The sequence below is a fragment of the Gadus morhua genome, chromosome 18, assembly GCF_902167405.1.
Source record: "Gadus morhua chromosome 18, gadMor3.0, whole genome shotgun sequence".
NCBI classification, from domain to species: Eukaryota; Metazoa; Chordata; class Actinopteri; order Gadiformes; family Gadidae; genus Gadus; species Gadus morhua.
This window is the reverse complement of record NC_044065.1, coordinates 1,185,856-1,206,567: the sequence shown is the minus strand read 5'-3', so window position 1 is coordinate 1,206,567 and position 20,712 is coordinate 1,185,856. Positions and strand designations below refer to the sequence as shown.

At 46.9% G+C, this 20,712-nt stretch overlaps 4 protein-coding genes and 1 long non-coding RNA gene across 9 annotated transcripts in view; 2 read left to right on the top strand and 3 right to left on the bottom strand.

Moving 5' to 3' along the window:
* Positions 1-5,571, bottom strand: part of fasn (fatty acid synthase) — a 41,220-nt gene extending 35,649 nt beyond the window's left edge. The window contains exons 1-2 of one of the 2 annotated variants that reach the window (XM_030340181.1): positions 5,220-5,571; positions 1,316-1,537 (exon numbers count right to left, since the gene is read on the bottom strand). In XM_030340181.1, coding sequence (XP_030196041.1) covers positions 1,316-1,442 — 127 coding nt within the window. In that variant the 5' untranslated portion in view covers positions 1,443-1,537; positions 5,220-5,571. The remainder of the gene's footprint in view (positions 1-1,315; positions 1,538-5,219) is intronic. The other variant, XM_030340180.1, reaches the window with a different exon arrangement.
* Positions 5,572-9,829: 4,258 nt separating this feature from the next.
* Positions 9,830-12,091, top strand: LOC115531646 (putative nuclease HARBI1). Of its 2 annotated transcripts, none has more exons than XM_030341007.1 (3): positions 9,830-11,336; positions 11,426-11,792; positions 11,965-12,091. In XM_030341007.1, the coding sequence occupies exons 1-2, from the start codon at positions 10,667-10,669 to the stop codon at positions 11,785-11,787; spliced, it is 1,032 nt and encodes a 343-aa protein (XP_030196867.1). In that variant the 5' UTR covers positions 9,830-10,666; the 3' UTR covers positions 11,788-11,792; positions 11,965-12,091. The 2 variants fall into 2 exon arrangements, with proteins under 2 accessions (XP_030196867.1, XP_030196866.1); XM_030341006.1 differs by having other exon boundaries at positions 11,927-12,061.
* LOC115531647 (myb-related transcription factor, partner of profilin-like) lies at positions 11,784-13,180 on the bottom strand. The gene is made up of 2 exons (XM_030341008.1): positions 12,216-13,180; positions 11,784-12,066 (listed from the first exon to the last, which is right to left on the bottom strand). The coding sequence occupies exons 1-2, from the start codon at positions 12,616-12,618 to the stop codon at positions 11,810-11,812; spliced, it is 660 nt and encodes a 219-aa protein (XP_030196868.1). The 5' UTR covers positions 12,619-13,180; the 3' UTR covers positions 11,784-11,809.
* A 476-nt stretch (positions 13,181-13,656) lies between these two features.
* LOC115531317 (uncharacterized) lies at positions 13,657-16,455 on the bottom strand. 2 transcript variants are annotated; one of them, XR_003973868.1, is made up of 4 exons: positions 16,063-16,455; positions 14,985-15,210; positions 14,482-14,615; positions 13,657-13,952 (listed from the first exon to the last, which is right to left on the bottom strand). It is a non-coding gene; the product is annotated as an uncharacterized LOC115531317 (long non-coding RNA). The 2 variants fall into 2 exon arrangements; XR_003973867.1 differs by lacking the exon at positions 13,657-13,952 and having other exon boundaries at positions 14,259-14,615.
* Positions 16,456-17,301: 846 nt separating this feature from the next.
* LOC115530784 (ankyrin repeat domain-containing protein 29) overlaps positions 17,302-20,712 on the top strand; it is a 6,551-nt gene continuing 3,140 nt past the window's right edge. For both annotated transcript variants that reach the window (XM_030339530.1, XM_030339529.1), the window contains exons 1-6: positions 17,302-17,886; positions 18,055-18,222; positions 18,307-18,416; positions 18,671-18,803; positions 19,223-19,400; positions 20,026-20,256. In XM_030339530.1, coding sequence (XP_030195390.1) covers positions 17,706-17,886; positions 18,055-18,222; positions 18,307-18,416; positions 18,671-18,803; positions 19,223-19,400; positions 20,026-20,256 — 1,001 coding nt within the window. In that variant the 5' untranslated portion in view covers positions 17,302-17,705. The remainder of the gene's footprint in view (positions 17,887-18,054; positions 18,223-18,306; positions 18,417-18,670; positions 18,804-19,222; positions 19,401-20,025; positions 20,257-20,712) is intronic.

Below are 20,712 nucleotides of genomic sequence, written 5' to 3'. Positions count from 1 at the left end.
AATAAATATCGTAGTGTGTAGAGTTACTCTTACGCAAGACTGAGTCACTCAGTCTTTCGTATTTTCATAGGGCTCATTCCAACATCAAACCATAGGTTATCTTAAAGGGGACCTATTATGCTTTTCGACTTTTATGACCTATAAACGTTGTTATAATGATTGATAGTCATGTTTAACCATACACAAAAAACTATGTCGATTTTCAGGAAACTCTTCCTCTCATCTGGGCGCTTTCAGCCTTCTCTGTCAACGCTCGGTTTCGTCCTTCTCCGCCCCCTCGCCCCCCTCCTGCCAACCGTTGTAATTGGTTACCTTCCTTAAAGCACGCGCGCGGGCAGATTTGACCAGGCATATGGGGGCGCGGCAGGAGTGCCTCTACGTAGAGGATTTCCCGGAAATGTGAACAAGTGAATCGCAAACGTTGTCCCGAGTGTTTAGCGCTCTGCACAGCCACCCCAGACTGTCAGCAGGGAATACGTCGAAATGCATGTACGTCATTATTTGACACTTTAGTATGGTTAAACATGACTATCAATCATTATAACAACTTTTATAGGTCATAAAAGTCGAAAGAATATGTAAAAAAAGTTTAAATATGTAAAAAAAGTGGTACTTTAGTGGGAACTTTTTTTAATACTATATATGGGCTACTTGTTGTAACCCTGCATAATTCTACATTGCCAAACTTGTATACTACATCCCAAAGCAAATTCCCACCTCCACAATTACTATTGCAACTACTGTTTCAGAACAGTAGCCTGAAGTTCCTTCTTATGATAATTTTATGTAAAACTGGATCAACCGAAACACATCACTTGACCGACAGGTTTATGAGTCAAGTATTGAAATGCATCTTGGCCTCCACATATGGACGTGCTCATGATGAATGGGTAGTATACCTTTCATACTACAGCCAGACACGGATTACATCACTAACTTATGTTCCTGAGGCAAACCGTTTAATTTTACTCAAATACAGGTCCAATACGCTCCAGACAGACTACCACTCTTTCAAAAGATAAATAGAGACAGGCTTCCTATCTGCTCGGTTTCCACATCTGCCAACAATAAGAGATAAGGAACGCTGATATAGGGTCCTGGTGACTTCCCCATATGATAGCTTGTGGTCAGGTCATCTGCAGGTCATCTATATACCTTTCAGGAAACTACGCTTCAGGACAGACACAACAAAGTAAACAAGAAAAAATATACACACATACAAGACCTCGCCTCAGACACGCGACATCATTTTCTTTGTTTTGTAATGGTTATCTCCCTCCTAATATTGGGTGTTATTGTAGAGTGCTTCTCTTACCAGGCTTCCAGCGTCTGTCGTCCTCCGTTACCATGTCAACGCCGTTGAAGAGGTTGTGCCAGAACTCCTCCAGGTTCTCCGACTCGGGCAGACGCCCGGATATCCCCGCTATGACCACCTCCTCCATGGTGGAACGCTGGGCAGGCAGAGGGCAAGGCGAGCGGGGAGGAAGACAAGGTCCGGTTAGGAGTCGGATGGAGGAACACAGCTGTCCAAGAAGGCCTACGGTCAATGGTGCACACCAGAAAAAAGGCACGGTATTTTCAAAGATATTGTCGTTAAAGACACATTTGATGATGTACACCCAAGATGAATAACGAATACAATTTGAAGAAGAGACGAAAATTAGGGCAGGGCTGTCTAGACGGACCCGCCCTTAGGGGGAAGTCTGCTACCCCCTCATTGGTCGAATGGGAAGATATGACTTTGTAAAGCAATGAATGAGATGCTGACTGCCAGCAGGGTAATACAAAACTATGTTAGCAGGATTACAACAGGGAAACCTTTGAGGCAGATCCCGCCCTCATATCACTAAACATAGACTTTAACAGGTATAATAAACCTTGTTATGAATGCCTTTATGTTATATCCTTTATATCTAACGATCTCCTCTGCTTGTTACTTCTCAGTCACACAACGGCAGCGACATAAACCTTTACACGGCCCATCTGTCCGATGTGTATCTTATGTACACCAAACCAAATGTGTCGTGTATGCTGGGTTTAGCAAGCTGAGCTCCTTCAGTGCATGCATGAAAGAGCACTTACAGTGCACAATGTGGGCCAACACGGCACTCCGTCTCTGTGTACACACATGAGAGCACATCCGCACCTCATTGTCTGCGAGATGTGTACGGCGACAGTGCGCTTGCGTGGTAAAGCAAAGTGCACATGCTCAGTCTGGATCTTTTTGTCCCTGGTTTCTGGGACAAACCCCCCAACCCCCTCTGACCTGTCCACCAATGACCTCGCGTTACGTTGAATCGAGGCCGGCTGACTGGACGGGAGGTTACCCGGGGGTGGGGGAAGGTTTGTCCTGGGGCAGCTGGACGACAGGCTCTGCTGCCTCTTACTATGATGACGGTGGACCCAAGGCCTCCACAATAATCAGCTTCACTCCACAAATCAAAGTTGTAAACTGCAGTTCGAATCCCATCACACATGGCTGCTTAAAGGGCCGAACAAAAAACTAGACAAACATTAACAAAACACAGCAGAATTACACATGGGGTTTATTGGAGGCCGTTTGTCCTTTTGTATTGCTTCCTCATGAGCTTTCTCTAGGAGGTGTTTTGGTTTGGTGCTGCATGCATGTGTGTGTGGCTGGCCTTCTGCCAAGACGTGCAAGGGGAAAGCAGGAAACCCGATCCGGCGTCACACCACACCACATCACGCCACTGGCAGCATGGCAGGAGGGGAATGGGAGCAGTGTGACTCAACATAACTGCCGAGGCGCTGCTAACTCCTAACGCACACACGCAGAGACCGCCCGCTAAAGCTAACCGGCAAACCGTTTTCATTCACTTGTAGTCTATGCCTTTCTAAACAGTATGCCATTCACAAAAACGAGTTCCTGATTTGATTTGTCAGCGTATTCTTTGAAAGAGTAAGGAGGAGCGAGTCATTAAAACAAAATCATAGAATGCAGAGTTAAGTACACTGGTTAATACAACCGTAGCACTGTCATTAGCTGAAAATGGTGCACGGTGATGTCACTAGCAAAAGGCCTACCTCCTAAGCTCCCCACTTTCCTCACTGGGAAATGAAAAGCAAAGCCTTGAGCCAACTGTATTGATAGGAGTGTCTCCAAGCCCGAGGAGATGTGGTCACCTGCTGAGGACTCAGCGGAGGATTACCAGGGCTGAGGGCACGGCACCTTGATGGAGAGAGTTGGGCTTACGTGACCCAGATCCACACGCATGCTGGTCGTTTGTCGCCGAGGCAAGGAGCTAACGTCCATCGTGGGACACAAACGTACACAGTGTGCGGTGTGTACGCAGTGTGCAGTATGTGCACTGGATACAGTGCGTACATACTGCACGTGCTTACTTCCCCTGAAGAGATCCAACACAATCCTGGAACTAGCTGTACCCTAGTCTCTATAAGAACGGTGTGCTGAGACTACCACGACATTTACATACAAACTGTCCTGACCAAAGTAGCCCCGGGCAGCAGCTCATACCTCAAACAACAGCAGCTGGCTATGGGAACACTGGAGGTACCTCAGCGGGTTTGACGCTTTCATTCCATTGCTACATTCTAAACAGATAAGCATAGGCTGTCCCTTTAATAACAGGTTTCCCTGGTCATGCACATCCCATCACGAATGTACTGTCAACGCACGGCACCCTACGGCACTCACTGCGAACAATCCCCCATTCTTCAGAGTTATTCGCAGCCCGGTTGCGCTCTCAAGAGCAGTGTCTCCAATTATCCTCTTAATGTCCAGTGTGCTGTGTGTATCTTTGAGGCCCTTCCCGTGATAAAGACCTATTGAAATAAGCCTGACCGAGAAACTATATAAAACCAGATTGAGGCTCATAAAAAAAAGCCAACGGCTGTTCACACAGCTGCTGTTCCATGTTCATCTAGGCTACTGATCACCATGATTCAAACCTCAATAGCCACCGTGCGTTAACGCCGTCTTTGTCAGGTCTCCCTACTGACAGGAGGAACCAGACAGGATGGAACCTGTTCAGGCCAACACCTGTGCTTTGCTGTTCAGAGGTAACCACAGCTGGGTGTGCACTCATGACAAGGATCCAGTCGAAATATGTCCGTGCTGCAGGATGGATTAATCTAGCATTGATCCTGTGATAGAGTCCATGTACTTTCGTAGTAGTATGACCCATTTGTTATACATTTAAAGTAGAAGGGCTAGACATAGACTTTCTAACAGTGAGCGATCATAGTCATTTGAAAAAGGAAGTAAAACAAAGGATGCTGTGTCATCGAGTTCAACCTGTGAAGATCTGACAGGACAGCTTGAAAAATAGCCGGTGCCCCCCATCCAACTTGGCAAGCGACGAGGAGCTCTGCGGTCTGATTTGCCAACAAGTCACGTGTGTGAAGGCTTCTTTTGCGTCCCTCATTGGACATTCCTCAACCTGGCTTGAGGTTAGGGTTAGGCGAACTTTTTAAAAATAAGCAACACATTCATCGACTGCATTGGGTTGTAGCGTACACACCACAGACATACCTGAAAGTTTGGTTGCCCAACACTCAGTGACAGTAAACTCTTGTTTCGACTATCTCACATCCATCACTGCATCTCCAACATACTGAACATTATAAACTAGTTGTTGAAGTGGCCTTTTGTCAACCGGGTTCGGCTGCAACTCGTTGACCCAACTATTATCGCATCGCCTGGCCAGGGTCCAGATGCGGGGAAGAAGTGCAGCTGAATCGGATCACATCATCAATATCATACCTCGATAACACACAAACACACACATACAGATAGAGATACGAGTTTACATGTGTGATGATAAAAATAGATTCTCAATTACAAGAAGGCGATTAAACTTAGTTAGCTACAACGATCGGCCATCAGTCACAATTATCACATCAAGAGTGATTAGAAATTACTTTTAGGTATAGACTACAACTTCAACAAATGGGAAATAATGTCAATGTCCTCGGAGTGTAGGACCTACGTGCGATGAGGCTCAGCTCATGAGCAGCAGGGAGAAAGCGGTGTCGCACACGCGTGGGAGCATGGTTCTTCTCAGTACATAAACCACCACAGCTTACTTAACCAGGCCGGTTATGGCGTAAACTTAGTTAAAAGATGGCTTAATTAATGCTGAAATTGACTTTTGTTAGGTGTTTTTTTCCCCACCATCGTTTTATCTATACTTTAGATCTTGCTAAGTGTAAAGAACAGTGGTGACTGTTGAACATACCTGTCAGACAGGGCGATGTTTTATCGTCCTAATTGATTTTCTTTTTGGTACAAAGAAAGTCAGCACTCGATTGGCATCTATTCCCCAATATAATCCCTATTGTCCTCTGGCGATCGAGTAGGGTCCTCCCGGCAGTAGCTGGGATGGAATGGACCTCTCCGGCCGTTGTTTCGCTGGCACTCCCGATTCTTCTGGCTCCTTTGAGTCGCTGTCTCTGATGAATTTAAATGTCTCACACTGGTCCTGGCCACGACACATGGGCTGACAGGTTGGTTGCACCCCCAGTCCAATGAGAACAGAGGCAGCGCTGTCGGATTCAGCCAGTGATGGGTAGCTCGCAGCACGCCCCTCAAGTCACAGAGAGGAAACCGAACCTCTAAGACCAGCAGGGTTACTTGAGTTCAGTTGCCTCTCAAGTGTGGTCCCGCCTCCCGGGCCGGCCCCCACCAAACGCGTGGTCTCTCGTTCGGCGACGCCTCCCCATTCACTTTGTGTTGTACGCGTTATCGCGAGGACGACGGATGGTTGGAAGTCTCGCGAGAACGCGGGGGATTGCATTGCGTTTGAGTTGCGGGACCAATAACTGAACTTCAGTTAACTTTATGCAAATGAGCTCTTAGTGCAGCGGGCGTTCGCCGTGGAGAAACTGCGGTTTACCTTTAACGCCGAAATTTCGAAATGTCCAAGGCGCTTCGGGATCTGAATCAATATTTGCTGTGTTATTTATAATACAGATGAAAAGATACAGCAGTCTATGGTACTTCTGTTTGACATTCGGACGGGAAATATTTCAAGGTAATGTTGGCTTTAGGATCAGTTGTGATTCATTCCGAGTCACTTGCATTTATTAATCAGATCAATAAAAGTTAATTTACAAAGCCCACCTATTCCCCATCCTTTTCGATTTTTAGACAACCTTCCATATTTCGGCGATCAAGTGTTATATGTTTTGGGACAGACATGGGTTATGACGATACATGTCTTTCAAATTTAGACATTTTCATTCTGTTTCCTCCGTATAACGTCGTCTAACTTTGTTGAGCAGTGGGATTTAATATTAGTCCATAAACTGAACAAGATGAACAAAGACTATGTGGTGCCTCCGCATGAACAGAACACGTGGGTCATCTAAATAGTGTTGAATGATGTAACGAGCGGCCAATCGTAGAGCGGGAGTGTTCATGTTTGTCCAATCAAATAACTCGAAGTGCGCCACGAGGAGATGGGATGATTAAAAGGCGGAGGCTTTCAGCAGACCGGTGACGTAAGAGGGGAGGCTCGTCTGACTGTCGAGGTAACTGTAGTTCACGCGAGAGATACCGTGATGTACCCGCAGACTGCACTGAGGAGCCTACTGCTTTTGACTGCCCTAAAGCGCCAGAAGAAAGTGTCCAACACTCCAATAGCAGTAACTAACCATGGTTTATTTATCAAGCATATATGTAACAATTTGCATATAAATACCTCCACATTTATATTGATTTTGATTCCGCCAATCAAACATTTGATTCTACAATGATTTCACATAAATACAATTGGTACACGTACAGAGTTACAGAAATAGCATTTATTATTTTGTCCTGAACATATTAAAAGGCAGGAATACCCCCCCCCCCCCCAACGTAGATCCGGGCCTGCCTGGCATTCTTTTTCCTCTCCTGGACTAGAAGATGACCAGCGAGCCATTCTTCCGCTGGTCCAAAGCTGTGTCACATAACATGTAATGTCCATTTGGTCACGGTCAGGCCGTGTTAACCAGCTGATTAACACCAACACACACATCCAACCCCAAGCTTTCCGTCTTTGACGTTGTAGTTCCTTATTCTACTGGCCCTGCGCTGGTGGTGGCTCCAGCCGTCTTGCTGGTCTTGGCTTGATGTGAGGTGGTTTTCCCGGGCCTGCTCCTGTCGGGAAACGGGCCCACACTCTTGCTCCTCACCCTGATGCCCTTCAGCTTCAACTGGGAATCTGAGCCAACAGGAACTGGGAAGGCGGGCCTGTCCAGCTCTCCTTCACCTACAGTGGAGATCAAATGGACACGAGTGGGTCAGAAGCCTCCCCTCTCTCAAAGAGCACTTCAACATCCCCGTATCTGGTTATCACAGAGACGAGACTTACCTTGTAACATTCATTAAGCTGAGACTTTTATCCAAAGCGACTTACAATAAGTGCATGCAACCAAGCAACCAAGAAATTACAAGAATCAGGCGAGTACATATCACAGCCCCAACCAACCCTCTATATCCTGGGCACTTCCCCAACCAGCTCAAAGATGTCCTCCTCGTGATGCCCTAACCAGTCCAAGGTCAGCTAGTGATGCCCCAACCAGCCACGGATCACCTAGTGATGCCCCAACCAGCTCAAAGATCACCTGACAACACCCTTACAAGCCCACTATCACCTTGCCACGCCCCAACCACCCAACAATGACCTGGCCACGTCTCAACCAGCCAACAATGACCTGGCCACGTCTCAACTAGCCAACAATGACCTGGCCACGTCTCAACCAGCCAACAATGACCTGGCCACGTCTCAACCAGCCAACAATGACCTGGCCACGTCTCAACTAGCCAACAATGACCTGGGGTCTCATTTATAACCGTTGCGTACGCACAAAACGGGGCTGAAATTGGCGTACGTGACTTTTCACGCCAAGGTTGTGATCTATAAAAAACCAACTTGACGGGAAAATGTGCGCAGCCCTAAGCAAACTCTGACCCATGCGTACGCATGGTTTGGAGGAAAAGGAGAATTGGCGACACAGACGGTGTGGTGGTGAACTGAAGTCAGACCGAAGAATTGCAGAGTGAGAAGAACGCTTATGTTTTATCATCGCCCTTCATAAATTTAATTTCAACCCGTATAATGCGTTAAATCCTAATCTGAATAATTTAAATCCACTGCGTTATTTCTCAGTTATAACTCCAGAAATATCTCCTTAGAATAGAAATAAAAAGAAATTCTCTATATTTAATCCCGTCACTCCATACTGTCCACTAACGGCGCGACTGCATGGAATAAAGCATCTGTCCAACATGTGTCAATAACATAATATTTTTATGTGACACTGTAAACACCTGTAATCCTTAGCCCAAGTGAAGGAGTTCAAGTAGGCTACCTCGGGGTCTTGTTCGGGAGTGAGGGTATGGAGCGTGAGATTAGCCGGAGAATCGGAGCAGCCGGGGCGGTATTGCGTTCGCTTTACCGCACCGTTGTAACGAAAAGAGAGCTGAGCCGCAAGGCAAAGCTCTCGATCTACCGGTCGATCTTCGTTCCTATCCTCACCTATGGTCATGACTCATGAGGGCTGGGTGATGACCGAAAGGACGAGATCGCGGGTACAAGCGGCCGAGATGAGTTCTCTCAGAAGGGTGGCTGGCGTCTCCCTTAGGGATAGGGTGAGAAGCTCAGCCATCCGTGAGGAACTCGGATTAGAGCCGCTGCTCCTTTACTTAGAAAGGAGTCAGCTGAGGTGGTTCGGGCATCTGGTAAGGATGCCCACTGGGCGCCTTCCTTGGGAGGTGTTTCAGGCACGTCCAGTGGGGAGGAGACCTCGGGGAAGAGGACTAGGTGGAGAGATTATATCTCAACACTGGCCTGGGAACGCCTCGGGATCCCCCCGTCAGAGCTGGTCAATGTGGCCCGGGAAGGGGAAGTCTGGGGCCCCCTGCTTGAGCTGCCCCCCCCCGCGACCCGACCCCGGATAAGCGGACGAAAATGAGATGAGATGAGACTGTAAACACATAATCAAATGTCAATTAAATCCCAAGTGTGAAAAACCAAGCCACACTCCTCATCACAATCGTTGTCCGTTACTCTTGATGCTTTTCATGACAAATCAGCCATTAAAAAGGGGTTATGTTCAAGAACATTTTACGTGGGTGATTACAAACTGATTATCCTAGGCGTTCTCGTCAGTCTTATTACCGTAACCCTATACATACAGAGGTGAGCGCCGTGGTAATGCTGCCCCATATGGCACTTCTGGCGGACCATGCAAATGGCAGGAATCGGAGGGAGAGGGTATTTAGGGACCATAACGATTTATTGGTAGGCTAGATAAAAATATGTAACTCTATGTTAGACCACTTCTTTTTTTAATTATGGGACAGTGCGCTCCGTGCTACTGACAGAGTTCACTGCTGCAGCAACATGTTGCCACTCACTCTGCTTTTTGTTGTTGGCGATCCCAATCCCGTGACCGCCGAACAAAACTACCTTTCGGGCCTCCATCTCACCCACAAGTGTCTCCACTTCAACCTCCGTGAAATTTCGCTTTTTTGATTTTCTCAGTACTTCTGCCATTGTTTCCAACAAGACATAATACCGGCATCTGAGTCTGTTTTATATGCAGATCGCATTCATGAGGTCATTTGCATTGACCATTTATGGTTAAAAAGGGGCGTGTAGAGGGCGGAACGTGAAGCTGATTCAGCTGCGCACAATTGTAGTCAGTATGTGATTTATAAAGCAAAGATTGCGTACAGGTGTGCGTACGCAGTGTTTTATAAATCCGAATATTTTTTGGCGCACGCAAAACTTGGCTTCTGGGCGTACGCACATTTTTAGTAACGATCCCACGCACAGTTTTATAAATGAGACCCCTGGCCACGTCTCAATCAGCCAACAATGACCTGGCCACGTCTCAACTAGCCAACAATGACCTGGCTACGTCTCAACCAGCCAACAATGACCTGGCCACGTCTCAACCAGCCAACAATGACCTGGGGCCTCATGTACAAAGCTTGCTTACGCACAAAAAAGCTGCGTAAGCAACTTCTCACGCAAACGTTCGGATGTACGAAGACTGACTTGACGTGAGAAAGTGCGGTTCTCCACGCAAACTAAATGCCTGGCTTACGCACATTTCTGCTGCATTGTCAGTTGGCGGCACATAGAGGCAAATCAGCGCAACAACATGAGGCCTACGCGATCACGAGTCAAGAAGTAATATTGCAATATGAGGCGAGTTCAAAGTGGATTTGAACATCGGGATGCGTGATCTTAAATGCACTTCAATAATGCGTTATTGTTGTCGAGACGCATAATGTGACACTGTTGTTAGGCTAAACTTAAACAGACCCATAAAACTAAATTGTCAATATTGGAATGAAAAGGAAATTAAAAGGAACCCCCAGCAATATTATTTTCAGTGATGGCTTGTTTATTAAACGTTACATATTTTCCGGACCACGCATGACATATGATCTCTCTTCACACATTTGTTGTGAAATTCTTGACTGCAATATTATTATATGATGCTGAGTGGATTAAGCGCAAGATTGTTACTTAAAATCAATCCATCAATAAACCAGTCGGCCAATTTCGAATTATGTGTATATTATTGACACCTTGGGTGTATGGGAACAACCTATCGTCAACATGCATCAAATTAAATGAGAATATAAAAGCAGGTGCAAAATGTGGCAATAATCGATAGGTTGACAATGGCAGTGTTGGCCTTATTAGAAGATATTGCGAATGGTCACATTCGAAATGAACGAGTGTTCCGTGATTATTACGATTTTTTGGCTCATGATGATGACTGGCTTATCAGCCGATTCAGATTTCCAAGAGCTATCCTCTTGGAACTATGTACTGAGTTGAGCCCGGGTTTGGAGAGGCAGACGGCGAGGAGTCACGCATTGCCAGTTCCAATACAAGTCCTGACTACGCTTGGTTTTCTAGCAACAGGATCATTCCAGAGGGAATTGGCTGACCGGTCAGGAATGAGTCAGGGAGCTCTGAGCCGCGCCATTCCGCCTGTTTTAAACGGGATCATCCGCATCTCAGCCAGGTATATACGGTTTCCATATGATGCAGTAAACCAAGCAAACATCAAAGCGCAATTTGCAGCGATAGCCGGTTTTCCCAATGTAATCGGAGCGATCGACTGCACACACATTGCAATAAAGGCGCCATCTGAAGGGGAATATGAGTACGTTAATAGGAAACACTTCCATTCCTTAAACGTGCAAATAATCTGTGATGCCCAAATGCGCCTTACGAATATCGTGGCAAGGTGGCCTGGGTCAACCCATGATTCATTCGTCCTGAGAAACAGCTCGGTTGGGAATAGGTTGGAGGCTGGAAGAGTGTGTGATGGGTGGCTAATTGGTAAGCAATTTAAAACACTTTAAAGTGAATTTACTGAAATCTAGACATGTTGGGTAGCCTATGCTGTAATTGTACCTATTACTCCTAAGGAGACAGCGGTTACGCCTTACGGCCATGGCTGTTAACCCCCCTCGCCAACCCACAGACTGTCCGAGAGCAGAGATATAATGATATCCATGCACGCACTCGGACAGTCGTGGAAAGAGCGATAGGGCAGCTGAAGAGCCGGTGGCGCTGCCTTGACCGGAGCGGGGGAATGCTGCTCTATCACCCTGAAAAGGTGTGCCGCATTGTGCAGGCATGTGGGGTTCTGCACAATGTTGCGCACAGGCACAGCGTGCCATTACGCGAGGTAATGGACCTCCCAGAAGACCCAGACCCCGGACCAAACAATGCGCAGCCCAATGTAGAGGCCATTCGAATCCGGCAGCAGTTAATAGGCAGAATATAAAAAAGGTAAACGGAGACAACATTCATTTTTTAACTAGTTCTTTGAATGTGAGACTAATTGCTTGTAAGGCCTCCGTTATTTCTTTGAGGTTCGAATTCATCTCCTGAATTCCCTTAACGATCTCCTCCTGCGAGTCCAGCACAGCGCGAGTTAAAACCCGGCCTTTCCCACTGGCAGCAGAAGGGGGGCAATGGGCAGTGGAGACGGAGACGCCGGACACGCCTGGCTGGGGGTCTTCCTCTGGCACCATCAGCTGTGCGCCACTTGGTCCTTGGCTGTCTGTGATTAAAGAATGTATATAAATTACAATCACATTGAGGAGAACGCGTTTTATTGCTGGCTAAACATTAATCATGTATACGGAAATGCAGGCTAGGGCCTATACTAGCAGGTATAAAAGTTCTTCAAATATATGAAAACAATTGTACCTTCCGTGGGATCCTGGGCCAAGTCGGAATCCCCTTCGGCTGGCGGGACCACGCCAAAAAGGAGCCGATCCCCCAGCACTGCGGCCACCCTCTGCTCGAATAGGGCGAGCTCCCCGACTCCGGCTCCGCTGCCCGTCTGACCCACGCTTCTCCGGTGGGCAGAGACCTTTTTTTTGACATCAACTTTTATGTCCGACCACTTTTTTTTTATATCCGCCACAGTTCGGCTTTCCGCCCCAACCTCATTAACAGATTTTGCTACCGATTCCCACGCCAGTTTTTTTGTTTTAGTGCTGATTCCGGAGGAAAGAGAGCCAAACAAGATTTTATTTCTGGCCTCTACCTCCGAAATCAGCACTTCCACCTCGCATTCGCTAAAGTTCTTCTTTCTTGCTTTATCCATTATCTCCTTTCTCCTAACAAGCGCACTACTGCAGGCCTGTTTATACTAATTAGCATATTAAATGAGGGAGGAGACTGGGCGGAGAGTCGGGCTCGTGCACGTGCGCACAATTTCACGTTAATTGGGATGTACAAAGAGAATCTGCGTGAAATCGTGCTTACGCAAGGATTGATACATCCGGATTTATTTGTGCGCAGCAGCTTTCCAAATTTTGGCGTCCGCAAAGTTTTACTCAGAAATCCACGCAAGTCTTTGTACATGAGGCCCCTGGCCACAACCCAACCAATCAACCATCAGCTAGCAATGCCCCAATTAGTCAAAGATCACCTGACACCTAACCCCTGACCAGTCAACTACCACCTGGTGATGCTCCAACCCGCCCACCTTCTAGTTGACCTGGCAGCTTGCAGAAAGAGACCGACGGCCTTCGCTCAAACACACACTCCAACTGTAGGTTAAAACATAACTGCTCCACCTTTCCAAAGTGATCTTAGAGATAAATAAATAAAAATGATGTATCTGTAATTACTATTGAATCTCAAAAAAGAAATACTGTTGCATCTTATAAATAGTAAAGTTGGGAGTTAGGGTGTAATTTCTAACTAGCTGCATGGGCCAGGCTTCCTGTAGTCATTCTGGGCTTGAGTTCCACACTTTAGCCAGACTCCGAATCCAGTACTGCTTCTTCTAGACCAGAGGACGTTCAGCCACAAAGGCCCAACGGGCTCCTCTCTAAAGAAGTAGGTCAATAGCAGGGCTTTCTCCTTTCAGGAGTCGTGAAACGGTGGTCACTGATCCCCGTTCTGATCTGGTTGGGAAAGTGTTCCCCAGAAGGTCATCTTTTAGACCCTGACATGGTGTGTGCAACCACACACACATTGGGCAACCATCACGGGTATTTGGCATCTCAGAATAAAAAAAACCTTGACTTTCTTCTTTACTTCATAATGTTCTGAGAGGGTGTGTGGCACAAGACACACAAAACGATTGATTTCATAATATGAAAAATGTCCCTTTGAAATCGGGCTGGGGCAATGTTGAAACAAATCAGATAAATACACAAATACAGAACTACTAGAAATATACTCCGGTAATATATCTCTATCCAGATAAATATATATAGGCCTACAGTGTATATATATATATAGATAGATAGATATATATATATATAGAAGAGAGGGGCTGAGGTCCCGGTCCAGCATCTGCCACATCTCCTTCAGAGATCCCTCTGTCGCTACTGACGACAGCAGGGGGCAGGAGGAGCTGGAGGGCGGCTGCGATCCGGTGTCACCACCGCCGCACAGTTCCGGAGGGATGTCCATGCTACTCAACCTCTAAAAAGGAGCAGCAGACAACAAAGATGGGACAAACTCACAAAATAATGCACTTGTATACATGTATGCCTTTTATTGTACACTCAAATGTAGTTCTGGTTGATGGTTGGCTTTTTTATTTTCGTTATAACTTATGATAAACGCCCTCTGAGCGTACTGCTCTCCTGGTTGGCACACACACACACACACACACACACACACACACACACACACACACACACACACACACACACACACACACACACACACACACACACACACACACACACACACACACACACACACACACACACACACACACACACACACACACACACACACACACACACACACACACACACACACACACACACACACACACACTTCAGTACACAGTGCCCCCCGGTGGCCATAGAGAACAAGGACGACCCAAGAGAGTCGAGAAACATAAGTGCAAGGTTGGAGGCTCTTAGCAGCAGCGTAACATCATGGTGATTGGCCCCGGTGCAAATGTTGTGCCCCCGCCCCCGCCCTAAACAAAAGCACCCACAAGCAAACTGCGCCCTGGACAGGACTTCCTCTTCTCCAGCTCCTCCAGGGTGGACGGGCGGAGGGCCGGCTCCCCCCTCTCTCTCTCCCCAGCTTGGGACTCCTTTGCTCTGGCCGAGCCTGGCCCCTCTGTCCCTGGAGGACCAAGCGGTACGTTACAGGTCTCATCATAGGGAAATCACTATTCCATATCAGGAGTTAAATAATACGATTCTGGCCAAAAATTCATGTAACAAAAATATATGAAGTTACAACTCAGCAATTGCTTTACTAATATAGTTGTTTTATATACAGTGGGCCCCCCAGGTTATGAATTGAATCGGTAATCCGTGAAAACCTGTGAATAGCAGTAAATAATAGTAATAATCCCAATGTATAATCCCAATTATCAATGTGATTATCGAGATTGTCATTATTTTGCAGACCCAAGCGTCTAGTCCAGATGTTGGAGTACGGTCTAGTTGAATCCAGATGTTGGAGCAAGGTGTGTGTTGAGTATCGTACCCTCTGGTCCAGATGTTTGGAGCTGGGCCCGGAGCCCGTACCCATGGCGATGGGCTGCTGCTTGACCCGGGTCAGGCTGGCGATGTCACCCACCGCCTGCTTCAGCTTGGGGCCGTCAGCCCCCGCCGACACACCCCGCCCCAGGCCCCAGACCCCGCGGAGAGACGAGCTGCCCCGGCAGGGCCAGGGTCTCCTCCCGGAGGCGGAGCTGTCCCCCCATCTCACTCTAGAAGAGGAGGACCCAGAAAGGACAGACACTGAGGCAGTGGGCAACGCAGTTGTTGTTGTATAAACTTTGACTGGCTAAAATCACTTCTTTTTTTTGGTGGAGAACCAGCGCCACATAAGCCTTGAATATCTAGCGTTTCTATAGGTGCGTTTTTGCAATTAGGGGAAAAAATCGTTTTCACACGGGCGAAAACGGCTCTGTCCATAAGTCAGAACCGGGAAAGAATGGATGGAATATTATGTTGAGGAAGGGAGAATGATAACCGGATCATGAATCGGAATGTAATGAATTTAAGGGACATTATATAGAGATCTGTAGAATCCTTTAAACTTGTTCTTGAAACTAACACTATCGTGAGTCATGCATCTGTGTGCATCAACCTCTAGCTTCCAATCTATGTAGGCACAAGTAGCCTACAAGTTATGAATTATACTTTAGAGTAGACACATGACTACTTGCAATGTTCCTCCTACTAGCAATGTCGAACTTTAGGGCTGACACCTGTGGTCAAAACAAAGTAGGAGAGGAGTCTGTGGACAGTTGACACATGAATATAATTATGCGAACAAAATGATAAAATTAAGCCATAACTGGAATGGAACTCAATAAGCTACTGACCACTCTAAAGTATGAGCATGTGTGTGTTCGAAAGTAATGAATGAATGCATTTCAGTCTGCACAGCGTGCTTCTCATCCTCATCCTCACCCTTTGGCACATGAAACAGAAACTGGACTTTGTCTGATAAGCCAGGGTACGCAGCATTTTTTTTGTAATTTGTTACAATTCAGAAAATAATAGCCTATATTTTAATTCACTCAACATGAAGAATAAATATTATTTAGGCCTACCTGGTTTCTCAGAGCAACGGTCTCCAGGTTGTTAAGAATGTATCCTTTCCTTTCTCTTCCTGCTCTTTTCTCTCCTCCTCCAGCTCCATCTCTGCTGCAGCCAGACGCTGCCATGAGACCGGACTCATGGAGGCTCATTTAAGGCCTATTCACACCAGGAAAGTCCTTAGTTCGATCCTTATGGTCCGGACCAAACGCAACGTTTAGTTTTTGGTTTGGTGCGGTTCCTTTTCACATTCACATTGCATTGTCTCCTTTTCAACAGACCGAGACAGATATTCAACAGATATTCGGCCATTCTTTTTCTATGGAAAACAGCTTTTTGCTCAATAGCTTCCGAGTTATGGGACCCACAGGCCCAAGACCAATGTAGACCTGTCCTACTATGTGGTACTAACAACCCACACCTCACTAAAAATTAATAGTTTGCACCTCCTATTTTATTAAAATATTTTTAATTTTATAAAACGAAGCATCAACAACTTTATTATAAAGTTTATTAAAAAAATACATATTTTTCTATCCGAGTCAATAACCGGGAGAACAAAGTTATTTTCTATTCGATTGCTAAACACAGTTTTCTAAACTTCGTCCGAAGATCTCAAAGGGCTACAGGTTAAAAGCAAAAATTAAAATTAAAAGGGGGTTTAAAAACATCTAAGAGTGGGAGCCAAAGTTATTTTTTTAAAAGACATGTTTAAGACTTAAGACTTTTTTAAAGCAATCAGGTAATTCTCATTCACCGACAAATAGGACTTCTCCATGTTGGTTGTGATTTTGATGATAACAAGAGCCGTCATAACATATGGTTTGGAACAACAACGATCAGCGAGCCATTATAACATGATATGGTTTAGAACAACAACGATCATTGATATCCAATCAGTGAGAGACATTTAGAGACGAGCAACAGCAGCAGCAGGTCGACGTTAAGTTAAAACCTTCATGTTATAATTAATATGCATTCTGTGCTTATTAATGGACGTTGATGATACTCATTAGATATTCAAATTCAAAACGACTCTGCAAGTTTAGATTTTGTTTTCATGTCATAAGGCGTTATTTCATGCGTGGATTTTTAAACACGTGTCACTGGTAAGACATACTTTTCATCATGTTAACTAGTTGCGTTCTGTCGCCCGCTGTAATGCTGTAAATCCCCACTAGGTGAAACGTAGGTGTTGTTTGCGTCGCATACAAAAATACGTCACGGCCCTTTCGCGCAGCCGACCCCGCCCACGTCCCGGAGGTACTATTTGCGGTGGAAAAGGACCCGCGCTGCTACCGTGTCGAGTCGTGTCGAGTCGTGTCGTGTCGAGTCGAGCTACATGTGCGGTGGAAAAGCGGCATAAGTGAAACTGTCCCCCAGGATTTGTTTTTCAGAGAAACAGAACGTGTGTTACCTTTCCAATCAGTCACGCGGAAGCAACAATGTTAGTTTCTCTTTCATTTTTGTGGTCATCGGTCCCAACTGCTAAATCCAAACAAACCAAAACAAAAACCATAGTCGTCCTCCTCACGGAGTTCGAGCGTTAACTTCAGCAACTTGTAACACTTCGTGTGTGTTTTTAAGACAGTGTGTTTAAAAGAAAAAGGCGGGGGGGGGGGAAAGGCAATATTGGAAAGGCTATATTTGAGTCAGGATGATGATGGATGAAGGTCGGTGTGTGTTCACGGCTGCTCGCCGAGGGGACAGAGATCTCCTCCGGACGTTACTCCTCAATCGCTCCGTAAAGGAAAGGAGCGACCACGGCCTCACGCCGCTGCACGAGGCAGCGCGGGCCGGCGAGACGGGCTGCGTCCGGGAGGTCCTCAGCATGGCAGGCAAGTACTGAGTACTGTCTGTCTCTGTGTGTGTGTGTGTGTGTGTGTGTGTGTGTGTGTGTGTGTGTGTGTGTGTGTGTGTGTGTGTGTGTTATATAGGCTATGAAATAAAGTTCTTATGTATCTATCGCCTTTCCTTATTTAAAGTTGTCATCATGCCTTTTACAGCCGCCTCTGGCGTCTTCATCGAGTATGTGAACACACGGGCACCCAACGGCCAGACAGCGGTGTTCATGGCCGCAGCCGAGGGCCACACGGACGTCGTGAAGCTCCTGGCGACCGCCGGCGCGAACATAAACGTCAAGGACGCATTAGGCCTCACGCCGCTCCTCGCCGGTGAGGACCTAGCCTGCGCTCCTACAGTTAAACACTTGGCTAGTTGCTGCGGGAGGGTGTTGATGTGTCGGTTTTGTTTTACAGCCGTTTCAAACGATAAACCAGCGACGGCCATGGCGCTCATTAGAAAGGGGGGAGCAGTCCATGTAACAGATGCCTCTGGGCAGTCTTGCCTTCACCTTGCCTCCGCTCAGGTAGAACCTCACACCCTTACTGCCCTCTTGGTTCTAATCACCAGCTAGGGGCTGGAAGTTTGTTTAAGTTTGTCTAAAAGCAAATTATACTTCTTGCATAGAAGTTGTAGAATAACCAAGCCACCAGTTTATAAAAGGTCTCTCTCTCTCTCTCTCTCTCTCTCTCTCTCTCTCTCTCTCTCTCTCTCTCTCTCTCTCTCTCTCTCTCTCTCTCTCTCTCTCTCTCTCTCTCTCTCTCTCTATTACCTTCTCAGGGCTCTATTGTGCTAGTTTCCATGCTGTTACGCTTTGGTGCGCTCAACCTTCGCAACGTGGAACAGAAGACGGCCTTATATCTAGCAGCTGAGCACGGTCACCACAAATGTCTGGAGATGTTGGCCGCTGCAGGTGAGCTCACATCTCCCTATGGCAGCAGCTGATCAAGGCCAGACCACCCTTGTCACCCTTAAGTTGCAAATTGCCTCCGAAAACTCCCAACATGCAACTACAGAATGGTCGCCAACACCAATTCTATACGTTCGGCAACAAAAGTAATCTGACCACAGCTAACCACCATCACCAGGTAGAGCACGCTGACCGTTGGTTGGTCGTAGGACGTTTCTTGTTGGCGACTATATACGCTTTTGGTAGAATTTGGGGATCACTTCGGGCTGTGTTCAAAAGTTGGATGTTGGAGTTAATTGGGGCAGTTTGAGAGCTTCTAGATGCTATTTTGTAAATCTTCAAATATCCATTAAGAGTCCCAGTAGCACCTTGGAGGAGTTCCCTAAACTTTGGAGTGAAACTTTGTCTTATCTTAACAAAAGGCGCAAACGTTGAGATCCAAGCGACGGACGGCAGCACTGCCCTGATGGCCGCCACGGAGGCTCAGTCGGAGCCATGCGTCGATGCGCTGCTGAAACACGGAGCCGATCCAAATGTGGTGTGCTGCAAATACGGGCCTAAGCTCGCCATCCATGCTGCCGCTGAGGGGGACAACGTCAAGTGAGTCCACGTCAGTAACCCAGAGATTCCACTGAATATGAAACCCAGCTAGGGGGGCTAACAAGTGCTGGACTACACCGGTCGTTTGTGGTCATTTTTCCGTCATGCGTGATATATTCTGTTATAGATTTTGGCAATGTTTAGAGCAGGATATTTGAAACATTCCAAGATGTAGCCAAAATGAAAACGTTATCCGTTGTTGTGCATGATTTTGGATATTCCCGCTCCAAATGAACCATGGTGATCACTGGTGTGTACTCACTGGTACGGCCCTGACCCCGCTGTGGGGGGCAACGTCAGGTGAGTCCACGTCAGTAACCCAGAGATTCCAATGTTCACTGAATATGAAACCCATGTAGGGGTGCTAACAAGTGCTGGAGTACAGCAGTCGTTTGTGGTCATTTTTCCGTCATGCGTGATATATATTCTGTTATAGATTTTGGCAATGTTTTGGAGCAGGATATTTGAAACAGTCCAAAATATAGCCTTCACCATTGAGAAGACTGTACACGTTGTTGTGCATGATTCTGGATATTCCCGCTCCGAATGAACCATGGTGATCACTGGTGTGTACTCACTGGTACGGCCCTGACCCACCTGTATCCGTCTCCCTCCGTCCAATCAGCATCCTGCGGCGGCTGGCGGCGGTGACGCGACGGGGGCTGGGCAGCGGGGAGGGGGTGGTGAGCCCCGTGTTCGCGGCGGTGGAGAAGCCCGAGATGCTGGAGGTCCTGCTGAAGGAGGGCTTCAGCCTCGAGCCCCAGGCCGGCTGGGTAGTCGAGGACGATTACGACGCAGATTCCCCGCTGGGCCTGGTCCTGTACCACATGGTGAACGACCCAGCGTTGAATCATAGGTAAAACTAGAATACACCTTGAAAACAGAGTTAACACCTGCCATCACTGTTGAGGACACCCTTTCAAGGTAAGGCGAAAAGAACCAGAGTATTTTGTTACTAATTATTTGAGCAGCCAGCCTTCTCTCCACTCCAAACCGGTGGTGTACGGTGCATTTCAACGGGTCTACGGTGTCGGTGTGTACCACTGAGGAACCCCTGTAGCGACCACATGAAACAAGAGTCGCTGAGTGGATGAGGGTGGGCTGGCCTCCTTGTTTTCACCCTACCAAAAAAGCCTTGCTGAAATCCCAATTAATACGTTATAGTAACTCCTTATTGAAAAAGAATCAACTTCTGATAAGGTCCCCAAAGTATAATCAAAGTAATAATTACAGCGATCCAACGTTACAATCAAAAGACTTTCACAGGTGGAAAACAGCTGCTTAAGAGTTATTGAGCATCACCGCCCATATC